The following is a 16,170-nucleotide window of genomic DNA, read 5'->3' on the forward strand; positions in this document are numbered from 1 at the left end:
TATCGTGCTGGCATCTGCTCCTTTAAAGGGAAAAAAGGAGCCTGGCAGGGAGAATGGGGCTGCTGAGTTTTCTCTTATGCATTTATGGCACCGTTCCTATAGAGATGGAATCTGCAGAAGGTTTCTCTATTTAGGGTTTGGTTTGTTGTCTTTTTTTTTTTTTTTTTTTTAATCTCTTGATTTGGCTTCCAGTTCTTTCCTATAAACAGGATTTTTAAACTTTCTTTACGAGTGGCAAAGTGGGCTGGCTAATGGAGCCTGCAGTTAATGAGTTTGTCTCCAGGTTGAGTAAATGAGGTTTTGCAGGCCGTTTACTTAAAGGCTTTGTTGTTAATATCGGGCTAATTAGCTGTCAGTAATACCCAGCTCCATCCTAAACCTGCTCTCCCTGCGCAGCCAGAGCAGCTCTGTGAGGCTGATCCTGCTCCAAGCACCAGCCCAGCTGAGCCTCTGCCAGGGCTGGCTTCCCCCTGACCCTGCAGGGAATCTCCAAGGGCAGCACTTTGTCCTGGAGCCCCCTCCAGCCACACTCCTCACATTCTGCTTTGCAGGGATCCTTTGTGGGGGCCTGTCCTGCCTCCTGACTGCACACAGTGTTCCTGGTCCTGCCCTCCTGGTGCCCAGAGCGTGCTCTGGAGGCAGAATCCTCTGAGAGGACGTTGAGTGCTGGTTTCACTATAGAAAATACTAAATCCTCTCTCTGGTGTAACCCTCTCCTGCCCATCAACTCTTTCATAGCAGCAGAAATGCCTCAGATTGTGCTGGGAACCCTTCAAACGGCTCCTCCTTCGGTTTTCTTTGATTTTTTTCCCATCTGCTCTATTCCTGTTATCCCTGAAATGTTTCTGGTGGCTGTGCAGGTGAGTTCCAGGTGATGCTTCCACAGGTTCATGAACAGATTTGTTCCATCAGGCACGAGGCCCCTATATTACATTTTATATTATATATTTATGTATTATATTTCTATTTTGCTGAGGTTGTGCCCCTGGTAATTCCAAGTTTGTGGTTGAGAGCTGAGTGCAGGGAACAGAACCTGTGGGGCCTGGCTGGGAATGGGCTGAACTTCACCCAAACCAAGGGATTGCTTTGGATTCATCCTGAAAAGGCGCCTGAGCTGGCTCAGGTGGATGTTTTTGGCATGGGGTCAAGGGATGTCATTCTGTTCCTTTCCTTTGGCCTTCCCACCTTGATTTTTGTGGGCTGAGGAGCCCTGGCTTTGCAGGAAGCACTCAGGATCTGAATCCTGCCTTCAGGGATTCCCCCAGCTTTTTAACAGAGGGGTTCCCAGGAAGCCCTAAATAAAGCCAAGTTTTGTTTTCTACTCCCACTCTGAGGTGAGACAGAATGGAAATTCGGAGCTGGGCCTTTTGCTGATCTCCCAATTTTTTATTAAATCCTTGGGGAGCTCCCAGAGCTGTGCAGGAATTTTAGGCCAGTCTGTGCTGATGCTGGAGTTCATTGGAATGGTGAGGAGCTGAGGTTTCTGTGCTCTGTGCTGTGAAAAGGGGGCGACAGGAGGGGCTGTGCCCCCAGGGTTTGTGTCCTAACCCCCAGCAGTGGCAGCTCCCATCCTCCTGTGGCTCCAGAACGAGTAAATGAGTGTGCCATGGATGCCATGGGGAAAACACAGTCCCTGTGTTCCCAGCTCTGCTCCAGCTCGTGTGGGAACCATTCCCACATGGGATGGGCCCTCATGGGATTTGGGAGCTGCTGCTCTGGGTGGTGCTGGGCACTGGGGGGCTTTGGCTGGGGCCCAGAGGGCACTTTGGGATTTGGGAGTGGGAAGGGAGGCCAGGGCTGCCCGGAATTCAGGATCCCACCAGCCCCGTGTGTCCTGCTGGAGGAGCCAGGGCTGCAGCATCTCCTGGGACCCCTTCTCCTGCAGCCTGGTGGTCCTGGGCCTCCTGGAGGTGCTGCTGCTGCTGCACCTCCTGCATCCCTGGGGTGGGGATGGGCTCCAGGCAGGATCTGCCCTCTCCATCCCACACTGGGAGCATCTCCCCTGTCAGGACCTGCCCCTCTCCATCCCAGTGATCCCAGCAGGACCTGCCCCTCTCCATCCCACACTGGCCCTGGGAGCAGCTCTGGCTCAGGCACAGCTGGACTGGATCTGGAAGAGCCTTTGGAAGAGGAGCCCTTGGAAGAGGAGCCTTTGGAAGGGGAGCCTGTGCAAGGGGAGCCTTTGGAAGGGGAGCCTTTGGAAGGGGAGCCTTTGGAAGGGGAGCCTTTGGAAAATGAGCCTTTGGAAAATGAGCCTTTGGAAGGGGAGCCTTTGGGAGAGGAGCCTGTGCAGGAGGAGCCTTTGGAAGGGGATGCTCTGGAAGAGGAGCCTGGGGAAGGGGAGCCTTTGGAAGGGGAGCCTGTGCAGGAGGAGCCTTTGGAAGGGGAGCCTGTGCAGGAGGAGCCTTTGGAAGGGGAGCCTGTGCAGGAGGAGCCTGTGGAAGAGGAGCCTGTGCAGGAGGAACCTCTGGAAGAGGAGCCTGTGCAGGAGGAGCCTGTGGAGAGGAGCTCTGGAGCAGGAGCAGTGACCCCGTGGCTCCGCTGGCGCTGCCGTGGCCGCTCCTGGCGTGCCGAGGGGAGCAGAGGCAGCCAAGGCCATCCCTGCTGCTCCCTGGCTGAGTGAGAAAACACCTGTGGGGCTGGAAAGCCTCCCAGAGGGGGAAGCAGCCTCCATGGCTGCCCTGGCCCCTCCCCAGAGCCCGCTCCGGAGATCAAAGGGGAGCCCTGGCTGGGGAAACGGGGCCCTGCCCAGCAGAGCAGAACGTTCTGGAGCCAGGGCTGGGCTGGCAGGGCAGGGCAGGGCAGGGGGAAATGGTTCCCCAGTGAATGGAAGCTCCCCTGCCTGGCTGCAGAGCTCCTTCCCCAGCGCCTCGAGGCTGGAACTCAGCTGGAGAAGGGAAAATTGGGAAGAGCGTTCAGTTCCTGCTGCTGGAGCAGCTGGGAAATCCCTCTGGTGGGAGAGCAGGATGGATGGAGGGCTGGAAAACACACCTAGGGAAGGCTCTGGGGCTCTCACCCTGGATGGGGATGAGCTCACAGGCTGCTGCTGCTGCCATCCTCCTCTCTGTGCTGCTGGGGACCATTTAAACCAAAATAAGATCTCTGCTTAACAGAGGAGCCCAGGACCAGAGCTGGACTGCAGCTGAGCAGCTCAGACCCAGCCTCTGTCTGTTTGTCCCTCTCCTTGGGGGGGACATCCATGTGCTGGTGGCTTTGGCAGCTCTCCAGTTAGGCCAGGGGAAGAAATGAGGTTTTGGCCTTGTTCTTGCTGGCAGCATCGCTGCCCCCAGAGCCCGGCTGGGGTGGGCACAGCAGGAAAAACCCCTGAGGCTGCTGACCCAGCCCTGGGCTCTGGGCTGAGCTGGGTTTGCTGCAGGTCCTTGGGGATGAATAAAGGGAACCTTGGCCTGTCATGGTTTGTGGCAGGCCAGGAGGGGAGGATGGACAGGCTGGGTGCTCCTGCCTTGTTTGGGAATACCTGGGCAGGATGGGGCTGTGCAGGGCAGTGTCCTTGGCTGTGCAGGAGCTGCGTGCCCAGGAGCTGCCCTGGCCGTGCCAGAGATGGGAGGCTGGCCTGGGCTGCTCAGGGGGATGTGCTGGGGCTGCAGAGGGCCCAGCAGATCCTGGCCTGGCTCTCCCGGCCCCCCCGGGGCTGTGCCAGAGTCCATTTCACACCTGGCGGCCGCGGGAGCTTTGGCAGATCAGTCTCCAGCATTACCCCGGTAATGACAAAAGCAGACAGCAAAGCTCCAGCAAAGCTGGAATTACTGCTGGCTGAGTCATGTGAAATCTCCCAAGTTTTAAGCGTGGAAATCCAGCCTTTCCCTGGATTCCTCCTTCCTCTTAGCCACCCCCATTGTCCCTCCCCTCCCTGCACCTGAAATCTGCTCTGCGGCTGATCCGATGGAGTTTATGGTAATTAAGTGTTATTAAATCCCCTCCCCCCTCCCTTTTCTTTGCTCTAATGACACAGCTGTGGGGGGAGAAGAAAAAAAATTTCAGTGTTTTTCTAAATCAGGTCTGTGGCTTTGCTCCTGAGACCTTTGGGTAAGAGCATCAGGAGGGAGCTGAAACAGGGAGCTCCTGCATCCCTGGGGGAGGAGGAGGACGAGGAGGGAATCCTCCCTGCTGGGAAGGAGACCTGGACGGGAATTCTGCCCTTTCCTCCTTCCCCTGCTGCTTCCAGGGGTGTCCTGCAGGTCTGGGATGGGGTTAAGGGAGCAGGGCTGTTCCCAGAGCAGCCCCTGCCCTTCCCTTGGGCTCTGGGTTTTGGGGCTGGGGGACCCAGGGCAGGGTGGGGGCGCAGCTCCTGATCCCAGCAGGGCTGGGAGCTGCCCAGGGAGGCAGCAGGGTGCAGATGTGGGTCACTGGGGCACAGGCTGAGGCTGCAGGGCACCCACAGTGCTGTGTGAGGAGAGCCTGGCCCTGCTGGAGGGCTGAGCTGAGCTGGAGTCATTGGAGTCATTTGCTCTCTGCTCTTGGCAGCCAGGGATGCAGCCCTTTAGTGTTGAGATGTTGTGCAGCTCAGATTATTATTATTATTATTATTATTATTATTATTATTATTATTATTATTATTATTATTATTATTATTATTATTATTATTATTATTATTATTATTATTATTTCAATCACTATAATTACTGTCATCATTATTGTTATTATCGTTACTCATTGTTATTTATTTTTCTGTTTTATTGTTGTTATAATTCATTATTATTATTGGGATGATGATGAGATGGTGATTGATTTTATGATGATGATATGATGATGACAATGATGAGATGATGATGATATGATGATGATGATGACGATGATGAAGATGAGATGATGATGATGATGATATTATGATGGTGATATGATGATGATGATGAGATGATGATGATGATGTTTCCCCCCATATTCTGGGGAGGGGGTGGTGGTTTCATTCCAACCTGTGCAAGGTTTCTGCCCCAGAGGCCGAGCCCCGTGGGTTGGGTGTCAGACCAAGGCACAGCAGTCCCTGGGCTGCCTCATTTCTCAGCCCCTGTGTGTCCTGGGCTGGTTCTGGCTGCCCACTCTCACCTCTCCTGATGGGAGCCCCTCTCTCAGCCCCCCAGCAGCATTTCCAGTGCCATGCTGGGACAAGTGCCACCCCTGTGAGCCCTGCAGCAGGGATTGGGGCACACAGGAGGGTGGCCCTGTCACCCCCCAGCCCCTCAGTGCTCCTGTGAGTGCCAGCCCTGCCACCCCCCTTCCCCGTGCCTGGGAGTTCCTCTCTGAGTAATGAAAAGGCTTTGCCTGTGGGAAAGATCCAAGATAAAATAGTGTTGGAGCAGCCAAGGCAGAGAGCAGTAATTACTGAGAGCTGTGCTTACAGTAAACACAAAACCCCTGTGGTTTTCCCTGCCTGGCTGCCAGGCTGGGATCCCTCGGGCATTCCATGGGCAGGGAGGGGCTTTGGGAGCCCCCAGGGTGCAGAGGGGACACAGCCTGCTCTGAGGTGTCCCCCTGAGGGCTGGGCAGGGGGATGGCAGCACTGTCCCCTGGGACTGGGGCAGCACTGCCAGGCCTTGCTCTGCTGAATTCTCAATTACCAACAGGCTTTCAAGGTCTTACAAGGAAAGAATTCCCCCAAATTCTCAGAATCCCCCCAAATTCTCAGAATCCCCAGGTTGGGAGAGATCTTCAAGACTATTGAGGCCAGCTCAGCCCCAACACTTCAACTAAACCTTGGCACCCCGGACTCCTTTGGGATGGGTTTGGGAGATGTCCCTGAGCCCTGGACTCCTTTGGGATGGATCTGGGAGATGTCCCTGAGCCCTGGACTCCTTTGGGATGGATCTGGGAGATGTCCCTGAGCCCTGGACTCCTTTGGGATGGATCTGGAAGATGCTCCTGAGCCCTGGTCTCATTCCAGAACCTTATCACCCTTTCTGTACAAACCTTCTTCCCAACATCCCACCTGAATTCCCCTTGCTGCAGCCCAACACATCCCCTCTGGTATTTCCCATCAATACCAGTATGTGACCCCCAGCTTTCCTGCAGCCAGACCCTGGCTCCCAGCTGCCCTGCTTCCCCAGGCTGAGCGTGTCTGTGTGTCTGTCTGTCCCCAGAGACGTCGCAGACGCCGGCGCTGGAGGAGGTGGCGCAGATGACCCCCGAGGAGCACTACAGGCGCATGATGTCTGCCCTCAACGAGCACGGCTCCTTCGAGGAGCAGCAGCAGCAGCAGCAGCGCCTCTTCCAGCTGGCCAACAGCATGGCAGTGCCCAGCCACGGGGGTAGGGACGGACAGCAGGGGCACCGGGCTCTGCTGCCATGGGGGTGGGATGGGGCTGGGCCGAGCCCCGGCGTTCTGTTGGGATGGGTCTGGGGGATGTTCCTGAGCCCTGGATGGGTCTGGGATGGGTCTGGGGGATGTTCCTGAGCCCTGGATGGGCCTGGGAGATGTTCGTGAGCCCTGGAGTTGTCAGGGATGGGTTTGGGAGATGTTCCTGAGCCCTGGAGTGGTCTGAGATGGGTCTGGGAGATGTTCCTGAGCCCTGGATGGGTCTGAGATGGGTCTGGGAGATGTTCCTGAGCTCTGGAGTGGTCTGGGATGGGTCTGGGAGATGTTCCTGAGCCCTGGAGTTGTCTGAGATGGGTCTGGGAGATGTTCCTGAGCTCTGGACTCCTTTGGGATGGGTCTGGGAGATGTTTTGGAGGGAGCTAGCTGCATCCAGCACGTCCTGGGCTGTGCCTAAAGGGGGCACCAGGAGGTTGCAGGATCACGAGCATCCCTGCCCAGGTAGAGCACATCCCTGCACAGGTAGAGCATCTCTCCAGAGGTAAAACATCCCTGCCCAGGTAAAACATCCCTGCCCAGGTAGAGAGCAGGGCTGGCACATCCTGCCTGCCTCAGGAGCAGCAGCAGCCCCAGCAGAGCATCCCTGGAGCTGCAGGAGGATCTCTGCTCCCAGTGTGAATCCCCAGGGCTCCTTGTTAGGTTAATGAAGAGGCTGTCTTCTTTTCCACTCTGTTTGATTTGATTGGCTTCTCTGGGGGCAGGAAGGGATTGCTGTGGAGGAAGGATTTGCTTATCAGCAAAGGCACAAACACAAACCTGCCCCGGCCCCGTGGGGAGGGGGCAGCAGCTGGGGCTGGGCCGGGCTGTGCCAGGCACTGCAGAGCCCCTGCAAGCTCAGCTCTGGTGGCAGAGGGGCAGAGCTGTGTGCCACAGGGCTGGGATGGCACGTGGGAACACGCACAGAGGGAGGGACAGGGGGTGGCAAAAGAGGGGCACTGAATATTCAGCCCTGACTGGAGCCTGGCAAGGCTTGGGCACAGCACAGAGCGAGGGGTGGCACCAGGGCTGGGACAGACTGGCCCTGGGTGGCTGCTGGCCATGGGGACGTGTCCATCCCTCCAGTGTGCGCTGGGGGACAGCTGGGTCACCCCCTGCCCCCAGAATAACGAGAGGAGCTCATTACCTTGAGAGCCTGGCGTCTTTTGATGGGGATGATTGAATTCCCTCATCAGCATTTGTCAGGGGGGTCACGCTGGGGTTTGGGGTGGGCAGGGGGGACAAGGAGCCTGCACAGGCAGACTGGCTCGGGGAGCACTGACAAGACAAAACTTGGTGTATTTTTGGATTGTCTCCACACCACAGGGCTCTGCTTGGGCTATAAATTATTAGTGCCGGTACAAAGCGCAGTTTATCTGCGGGCTCACACGGAGGCACCAATAACATTAATAATTTAAAAAATGTTAATAATTTAGAAATCTTTTTTTTTTTTTTTTTAATTGCTTTCCAGCCCCCCCCTCCCCTCCCCTCCTCCGCCCCCGTTCTCCCAGTGGCATTCATCCCACATTCTGAATTCAGTCTGTCTCCGTGCCTGGAACCTCCATCCGCCAGCGTCCCTCTGTCAATCAATCTGATTTCCCAACTGTCAGAGTGGGATTGTAAATAACAGATCCTCGGGGGGGCCTGGGCAGCAGGGAGGGGGCAGGCAGGGGAGAGGGGGTGTGAGCGGGGGTTGTTGCGGTCACTCAGGATCAATGCAGCTCCTGGAGCTGGCTGCACGCCAGCCCTCTAAATTACAGCCGCCGTGGCAATCAGGAGTGACCTGGGCTTTTCAGATAATTAATTTATAAACATTGCAAGGTTGCACGGTCTGCCTGGCTCGGCGAATTCTCGGGGTTTTTTTTTTTCCTGTGATCTGATGGTGTTTGGCTGTTCCCTGCATGCTCGTGCAGTTCAGAATGGTTTCAGTGTTTGTCCCCTCAGCTGGGGCAGGAATGTGGGCAGAAACTGGGACATTGCTGTCCCCCTGTCAGGGCAGGAATTGGGGCACTGCTGTCCCCCTGTCCAGGGCAGGAATGTGGGCAGGAATTGGGGCACTGCTGTCCCCCTGTCAGGGCAGGAATGGGGGCACTGTTGTCCCCCTGTCAGGGCAGGAATGTGGGCAGGAATGGGGGCACTGCTGTCCCCCTGTCAGGGCAGGAATGTGGGCAGGAATGGGGGCACTGCTGTCCCCCTGTCCAGGGCAGGAATGGGGGCACTGCTGTCCCCCTGTCAGGGCAGGAATGGGGGCACTGCTGTCCCCCTGTCAGGGCAGGAATGGGGGCACTGCTGTCCCCCTGTCAGGGCAGGAATGGGGGCAGGAATGGGGGCACTGCTGTCCCCCTGTCAGGGCAGGAATGGGGGCACTGCTCTCCCCCTGTCAGGGCAGGAATGTGGGCAGGAATGGGGGCACTGCTGTCCCCCTTGCTGCCAGCACAAACAGCAGCTGTGGGAACGCTCTCAGCCCAGCACGGGGCTCCAGCCCTGAGCATCACCCTGGTGTTTGATCTGTGATTGATGGAGCTCAGGCTGGGCTGGGCACATCGTGGTGCCAGGAGAGGTGGCTGGGATGAGCAGAACTGAGGGAGAAGAGCCTGGTGGGGAAAAAGGAGACACAGAGATGGGAAGTGTGGCATTACCCGGGTTTGCAGTGCTCCTGCAGCTTGACAGACCAGCTGTGGGAAGAGGTGGGTGTGCTGCTGGGTATGAGGGCTTTGAGGGTCAGTGCTGGAGGTGATCCTGCCCAGGGTGTGCTTGGCGAGGTGAATCTGCCCCTGCTCCTCTCCCCAGCTGTGGTTTCCTGTGGCAGGGTGAGGGTGTGAGGGAGGTTTCCTCTGCGAGGATGTTTCCTGTGCACCAGGAAAGGGCAGCAGAGGCTCTGGGGTGGGATGTGAGCTGTGTGCGGGGGGATTTCACACAGATATCAGCACTGAGGGACTCCTGGTGCTCCCTGGGAGAGAGCAGCCCCCTGGGAAAGCCTCAGTGTGCCTGGCCCAGGTGTCCATGTCACTCGTTGTTCCCTGAGGCCAGGGCAGGGCACCTGGGCTGTCCCTGCATCACCTGCCCCTCCCTGGGGCTCCTTGGCCGTGTGCACGTGTGATTGTGGCCTTGCCTGCTCTGTCCATCCCAGGGCACCGTGTGGCCTGCACTGAGCCCTCAAGGGGTGTCACTGCACAGGTGTCACAGACAGGGTGACACAGGTGTCACAGGCAGGGTGACACAGTTATCACAGGCTGGGTGTCACAGGCAGGGTGACCTGGCTGTCACAGGCTGGGTGTCACAGGTGTCCCGAGCAGGGTGACACAGGCAGGGTGACACAGGTGTCACAGGCAGGGTGACACATGTGACAGTCCTGCCATGGTCCCAGGGCAGTGCAGGCTGAACAAGGGCTGCGTTTCCTTCTCACCTGCAGCTGGCCCCAGGCACTGCTCGGGCTGGGAGGGGGGTCCCGTTCTGTACCCCATGCTCAGCTGCTCGGGGCCCAGCCCTTCCCCGTCCTGGGCGGGTTCAGCGCTGCAGAGCCCCACGGGGGTCCCGGGCACAGAGAGCCCCGGTAGCCCCGGCGGGAGCGGGGCAGGTGCGAGCGCGGCTCCGCTCGGGACCGGCCGGGAGAGGGAGTGCGGGGAATGCCTCGCTCTCCTCCCGCTCTGCTCGCTTCCATCCATCCCTCCTTCCATCCTTCCCTCCCTTTTTTCCGCTCCTTCCCTGCCTCCCTCCCTCCGGCAGGAAGGCAATTAAGCCGCAAATCCACCCCCCTGCCGTAGTTGCACAATTTCCTCCGCCGCCGAACTCCCAGGGCGGCGGGGGCGGATCGCGCCCGGAGCCGCTCGGAGCCGGGGCCGCCGCTCCCCGCCGGGCTCCGCCGCCGCCCCGGCGCCCGAGAGCCGCCCCGAGCCGCGGGCTGGCCCCGGGGAAGGGGGGACGGCCCCGGCAAAGGGGGGGACGGCCCCGGCAAAGGGGGGGACAGCGGAGCCGCCGGGGGCTGCGGGCACGGCCGGGAGCGGCCCCGGGGCACAGCGGGTCCGCGTGCGTGTCCGTGTGTGTGTGTCCGTGTGTGTGTGTCCGTGTGTGCGTGTCCGTGCGTCTGTCCGTGTGTGTGTCCGCGTGCGTGTCCGTGTGTCCGGCGGGGCCGGGGCTGGGGAGCGGGCTTGGGGCACAGCGGGTCCGTGTGTCCGTGTGCGTGTCCGTGTGCGTGTCCGTGTGTCCGCCGGGGCTGGGGTAGCGGGCTTGGGGCACAGCGGGTCCGTCTGTGTGTCCGTCTGTGTGTCCGTGTGTGTGTCCGTGTGTCCGGCGGGGCCGGGGCTGGGGAGCGGGCTCGGGGCCGGCCGGCAGCAGCTCCAGCAGCTCCTCCAGCAGCTCCAGCAGCTCCTGACCGTTCCCCGCTGTCCCCAGATCTGCTCCGGGCGCGGCAGGAGGTGGCGGCGGCGGCGGCGGCGCGGACCCCGGGCGCGATGGAAGCGCACATCCCCTCGGCCAGCAACTCGTCCAGCCAGCGCAGGAAGCAGGGCCTGCCCCAGCACAGGGACAGCCACTTCCCCGACAGGTACCGGGCACGGCCCCGGGGCGGGGTTTGCTGGGATGGAGTGGGATGGGGTGGGATCGGCAGTTTGGGAGTCACCGTCCCTGGAAGTGTTCAAAAAGCGTGTGGATGTGGCACTGGGGACGTGGTTTGGTGGTGACCATGGTGGTGTCCATGGTGGCTGGACTCGGTGATTTCTGAGGGCTTTTCCAGAATTTGGGGCTGTGTAATTCTGAGCTGGGCAGAGCTGATTTGCCTGGGCAAGGTGTGGCCGTCTCCTCTGGGGGCTGTGCAGGTGCTGGGGATGCTCCTGCCCCACTCTGGGGTATCTCTATGGAAAGAGGGGAATCTCTGCCTGTGCTGATCTGCATCCACATCCAGAGGAGCGAGTGCCAGGCTGGGATGATCCCAAACCTGTGCTGGAGGTGCCACTCTCCCCTGTTTGTAGGCACAGAGCAAGTTGAGGTGTTGAAGTTTGCATTTCGTAGCATCCCCAGATAATGAGACAGGAGAAATGCTCTGAGGTGGAACAGAAAGAGGAGAAGTTTTCTTTGTTAGGGAAAAGAGCCTCAGCTTGCCTCTCCCACTGCTAGGAGTGCTGGAAAGCTGATATCCCCCACCCCCAGGAAATTGTAGCTCATTTATCTTGCTCTGTGCCACGAGCCATTCCCTCTGCAATCAAGAACTTCAGAGGGAAATTAAATTAAAGCTGTGTGCGTTCCTGACAGGGATGGAGGGACAGGAGGGGGCTGTGGGGATGCAGGGGCTGTGGATGTCATGGGATGAGCACTGAAAGGCTCTGGCATTTCCACTTCTCTCGGCTTTGGTGTGGGGCTGGGGGCAGAGCAGGCTGCACTATCAGCTCTGCAGTGTGTGCGTGGATGTGCTGAGCCCAGAATTTCCCCCCATTCAGAGCCTTGGAGATCCTGTCTGGTTTTCCTGCTCTCCCAGCAACACCTTTGCACTGTGGAGGGGCCGGGCAGCCCTGGAAGCCTCTCTCTCTCCCACAGCGTGTACTTTGGCTAACCCAGCCCATAAATCCCAGCTCCTGAGCAGACCTGGGAGGAATGCAGGGATGGAGGAGCCTCCTGCAGCCGCGTTTCCCCAGCGCTGTGTGGGCTGGAGAGGAGCCAGCCCGGCCCCAGGGCTGCCTGCAAAAGCATCCACGGGAGGGTGGAGGCTGCTCCTGGGGAGGTCCAGATGAACCCAGGGGTGCCATTAATTAATTAACTATTAATTAATTGGAGGCTGCTCACGGGGATGTCCAGATAAACCCAGGGGTGCCATTAATTAATTAATTATTAATTAATTAGAGGCTGCTCACGGGGAGGTGCTGCTGTAGGAGGGGTGGGCTGAGCGTGGGGAGGTCCAGGGGTGCCGTTAATTAATTAATTACTGCATCTTTGCTGGTCAGAAAGGGGCTGGGAGGTTGGGTTTGTGGGGATGAGGCACACAAACACACGGCTGTGGATTTTCTTGGGCCAAGGTCGTGGTTGTGGCAGTGATCCCTTCGTCTCTTTGCTCCCTGGAGTCAGTGAAACTGAGACATCTTGCCAAAATCAGACCCAAGGCACAGTCTGGAGAATTCATTTGGTTTCGTGGTTTTGGTTTCCTGGATCCTCTGGAGATGGGTTCAGCTGGGATGCCAGGGCCTGGTGGTCTGTTTGGGAAAACGCTTGAGTTCAGTGTTATAAAAAGACTTGGAAGAGGAGAGGGTACAACCGAAAGGTGCCACTGTAACCACTCCAGCCTGGAGCTCTTCCATCTGCACGCTGCTGCCTCTCCTGCAGGGCTGGCAGGTGGCTGTACCCTGCAGAGCTGCTGGGATGCTGCTCCTTGGCTGCTGCCTCCAGGATTTGTTGGCCAAGTTCTGCTGGGCTCCTTCAGCCTGGAGTATTCCTCCCCGAGGAGCTCATCCCTGCTTCTCTCTGAGGGGAGCCTGGGGAAAAATTCCTCTTGAGGGGAAAATCTCTCATGCCCTGCACAGAGAAGGAGCTGGGGCAGGGCTGGGTGAGATGTTAGATTCTCTGCTCACTGGGGCTGCAGACGAGCTGGGGCAGGGCTGGGTTTTTGTGCTGGACTCTCTGCTCACTGATGTGAAGCTCCTTGGCCGTGTTTGGTGCACTTTTCTGTGCTGGCAGCTGTTGGGAGTTGGTTTTTGTGCCTGCCCCTCTCAGGGGAGAAGAGGGCAGAGCCAGGCAGGTGCTGAGGCAGGTGTTGGCACAAGCAGAGGGCTCTGAGCAGGCAGGGGGAGCGCAGCTCATCCCCCAGGAGCCGGGGGAGGCAGCAGGAATGCCAGGAGCACGGAATGTGCCAGGCTGAGGTGCCAGCAGCACCCCAAGCCCGGGCTCCTGGGAGGCCCAGCCCCTTGGCAGGGCTGAGCTGGGGGTGGGAGCCCGAGAGAGGCACCCCTGCCTCCCCTGCAGGGGCTGACAGACCCTGCACCAGCCAGAGGCTTCCTCTGAGCAGAGATGTGCCCAAAATACCCAGCCTGGCTTCTTGGATTCCCTTCCTCCCATCTGCTGTTGCTGTGGTTTGTTCTTCCACCGCCTCATCCCTTCCCCCTGCTCTGAGGAGGTTTTCCTTTTTCCTGCTGCCTCCTTGGGCTCGGCTCCTGCCCTCTGTGGGCACCATCTCCTGCCCTCTGTGGGCACCATCTCCTGCCCTCTGTGGGCACAGCTCCTGCCCTCTCTGGGCACCATCTCCTGCCCCTCTCTGGGCACCATCTCCTGCCCTCTCTGGGCACCATCTCCTGCCCTCTGTGGGCACAGCTCCTGCCCCTCTCTGGGCACCATCTCCTGCCCTCTCTGGGCACCATCTCCTGCCCTCTGTGGGCACCATCTCCTGCCCTCTGTGGGCACAGCTCCTGCCCTCTCTGGGCACCATCTCCTGCCCTCTGTGGGCACCATCTCCTGCCCTCTGTGGGCACAGCTCCTGCCCTCTCTGGGCACCATCTCCTGCCCTCTGTGGGCACCATCTCCTGCCCTCTGTGGGCACAGCTCCTGCCCTCTGTGGGCACAGCTCCTGCCCTCTCTGGGCACCATCTCCTGCCCTCTGTGGGCACAATCTCCTGCCCTCTGTGGGCACAGCTCCTGCCCTCTCTGGGCACCATCTCCTGCCCTCTGTGGGCACCATCTCCTGCCCTCTGTGGGCACAGCTCCTGCCCTCTGTGGGCACCATCTCCTGCCCTCTGTGGGCACCATCTCCTGCCCTCTCTGGGCACCATCTCCTGCCCTCTGTGGGCACAGCTCCTGCCCTCTGTGGGCACCATCTCCTGCCCTCTCTGGGCACCATCTCCTGCCCTCTGTGGGCACAGCTCCTGCCCTCTCTGGGCACCATCTCCTGCCCTCTCTGGGCACCATCTCCTGCCCTCTGTGGGCACAGCTCCTGCCCTCTGTGGGCACAGCTCCTGCCCTCTGTGGGCTCAGCTCCTGCCCCTCTGTGGGCACCATCTCCTGCCCTCTGTGGGCTCAGCTCCTGCCCTCTCTGGGCACCATCTCCTGCCCTCTGTGGGCACCATCTCCTGCCCTCTCTGGGCTCAGCTCCTGCCCTCTCTGGGCACCATCTCCTGCCCTCTGTGGGCACCATCTCCTGCCCTCTGTGGGCACAGCTCCTGCCCTCTCTGGGCACAATCTCCTGCCCTCTCTGGGCACAGCTCCTGCCCTCTCTGGGCACAGCTCCTGCCCTCTCTGGGCACCATCTCCTGCCCTCTCTGGGCACCATCTCCTGCCCTCTGTGGGCACCATCTCCTGCCCTCTGTGGGCACAGCTCCTGCCCTCTCTGGGCACAATCTCCTGCCCTCTGTGGGCACAGCTCCTGCCCTCTCTGGGCACAGCTCCTGCCCTCTGTGGGCACCATCTCCTGCCCTCTGTGGGCACAGCTCCTGCCCTCTCTGGGCACCATCTCCTGCCCTCTGTGGGCACAGCTCCTGCCCTCTGTGGGCACCATCTCTCTCCTGCTCTCACCCACCCCAGCCCTGTGTCCCCCTCTCCTCTCTGAAGGCTCTGATGTTCTGATTTTTGCCCTGCCAGGATCCCTCCTCCCTGGTTCCCACCTGGCTGAAGGTGCTGCAGAGCAAAGGCCAAAGCAGAGCTTGCCCTGGTTTAAGCAGTTTGGTTTCAGCAGCAGTTTGGATTTTGAGGGGGCAGGACAAACCAGCCCCTCTCCAGTGCCAGCACATGTTCTTTTCCTGCCTGGAAATCCCAAGCAGCATTTCTAGCAAGGCCTTTGATTTTATTTATTCTCCCTTGCTGGCAGTGTCTGGGGATGGCAGAGCAGCCGGGAGCTCTGTGCCTCCTGCCTGTTACCTCGGGTTTAAAGTGTCTCTTCCTATCAAATGCAGAGCAGAAGAAAGCAGAGCCTTCATGCATTCTTTCCCCCCCTCCCTTCCCTCTTCTTCCATCCGTTCTAAATTTATTTCCATGCCTTGCCGGTTTCAATCTGCATTTCCTGACCCTCTCACATCTCCAGTCACAGCCTGTGCTCCCAGCCTTCCCCCAGAGCCTGGCTCGAGCCAGGGGGGAGCTCTGCTCCAGCCTGGGGAGGATATGATGGGGTTAAAGTGAAAGGCTTGGTTTTAACAGTATAATGTGTAACCCCATAATGACTTTAAATATTGATTATTTGAAGGCCATTAGTGCTTATTGTTAAAGAAAAGTCGATACTTTTTAAGCCTTGCGAACCATTTGTCTCCTGTTAAAGGACATATCAAATTTAGCAGCGTGCAGTGCAAATCCCCTAATACCCTGCTCACAAGCCTCCAGCTGGCATTTCAGGGGGGGAAAGGAAAAGGGGGCAGGGGGAGGAATGTGAGCAGCACAGAATTGCTCTCTTCCAGGGAAGGACAAGGCTTATCAGATGTAATTGCCTGGGGCTAAATTCACCTCCTCAGAGCTGGGCACTGCAATTCTGACTCTGAGCCGTGGAGGAAGAGGAGGAAGGAATTTGGGAATTTGATGGGGGATCTGAGGCTGGCAGGTACCGGGAGAGGACGCAGGATCAGTGTTTGCTGCACACCTGGCTGAAGGCACAGCAGCCTTTGTTGAGGTCTCGGGGGCTTTGTGCTCTGGCCTTGCCAGTTCTTTTTCAGGCTGGCTGGGAGGGTGCCCAGCCCCGTGCCAGGGCACGACCTGGTGCTGCTGCCTCCCTCCTGTGCCAGCTCCCCATGCCAGGGCTGGGCAGAGGGGCTGGCAGGGAGCAGGGCAGGCTCCAGCAGGTTCTGTGCCTGTGGGTGGCTCTGTGGGGTGGCACAGAGGGTCTGTCCCTCGTGTCCCACAGCTGAGGGGCTCCCCGGGGCTCTGCCTGGCCCAGGAAGGCAGGGCAGCTCTGAACTGCAGAGTCTGGAGCA

General features: G+C 58.9%; 1 protein-coding gene across 2 annotated transcripts in view; it reads left to right on the forward strand.

The window, feature by feature from the left end:
• SAMD11 (sterile alpha motif domain containing 11) overlaps positions 1–16,170 on the forward strand; it is an 81,360-nt gene that overhangs the window by 50,804 nt on the left and 14,386 nt on the right. For both annotated transcript variants that reach the window (XM_066563877.1, XM_066563878.1), the window contains exons 7-8: positions 6,096–6,263; positions 10,697–10,847. In XM_066563877.1, coding sequence (XP_066419974.1) covers positions 6,096–6,263; positions 10,697–10,847 — 319 coding nt within the window. The remainder of the gene's footprint in view (positions 1–6,095; positions 6,264–10,696; positions 10,848–16,170) is intronic.

The sequence above is a fragment of the Molothrus aeneus genome, chromosome 21 (assembly GCF_037042795.1).
Source record: "Molothrus aeneus isolate 106 chromosome 21, BPBGC_Maene_1.0, whole genome shotgun sequence".
NCBI lineage: Eukaryota > Metazoa > Chordata > Aves > Passeriformes > Icteridae > Molothrus > Molothrus aeneus.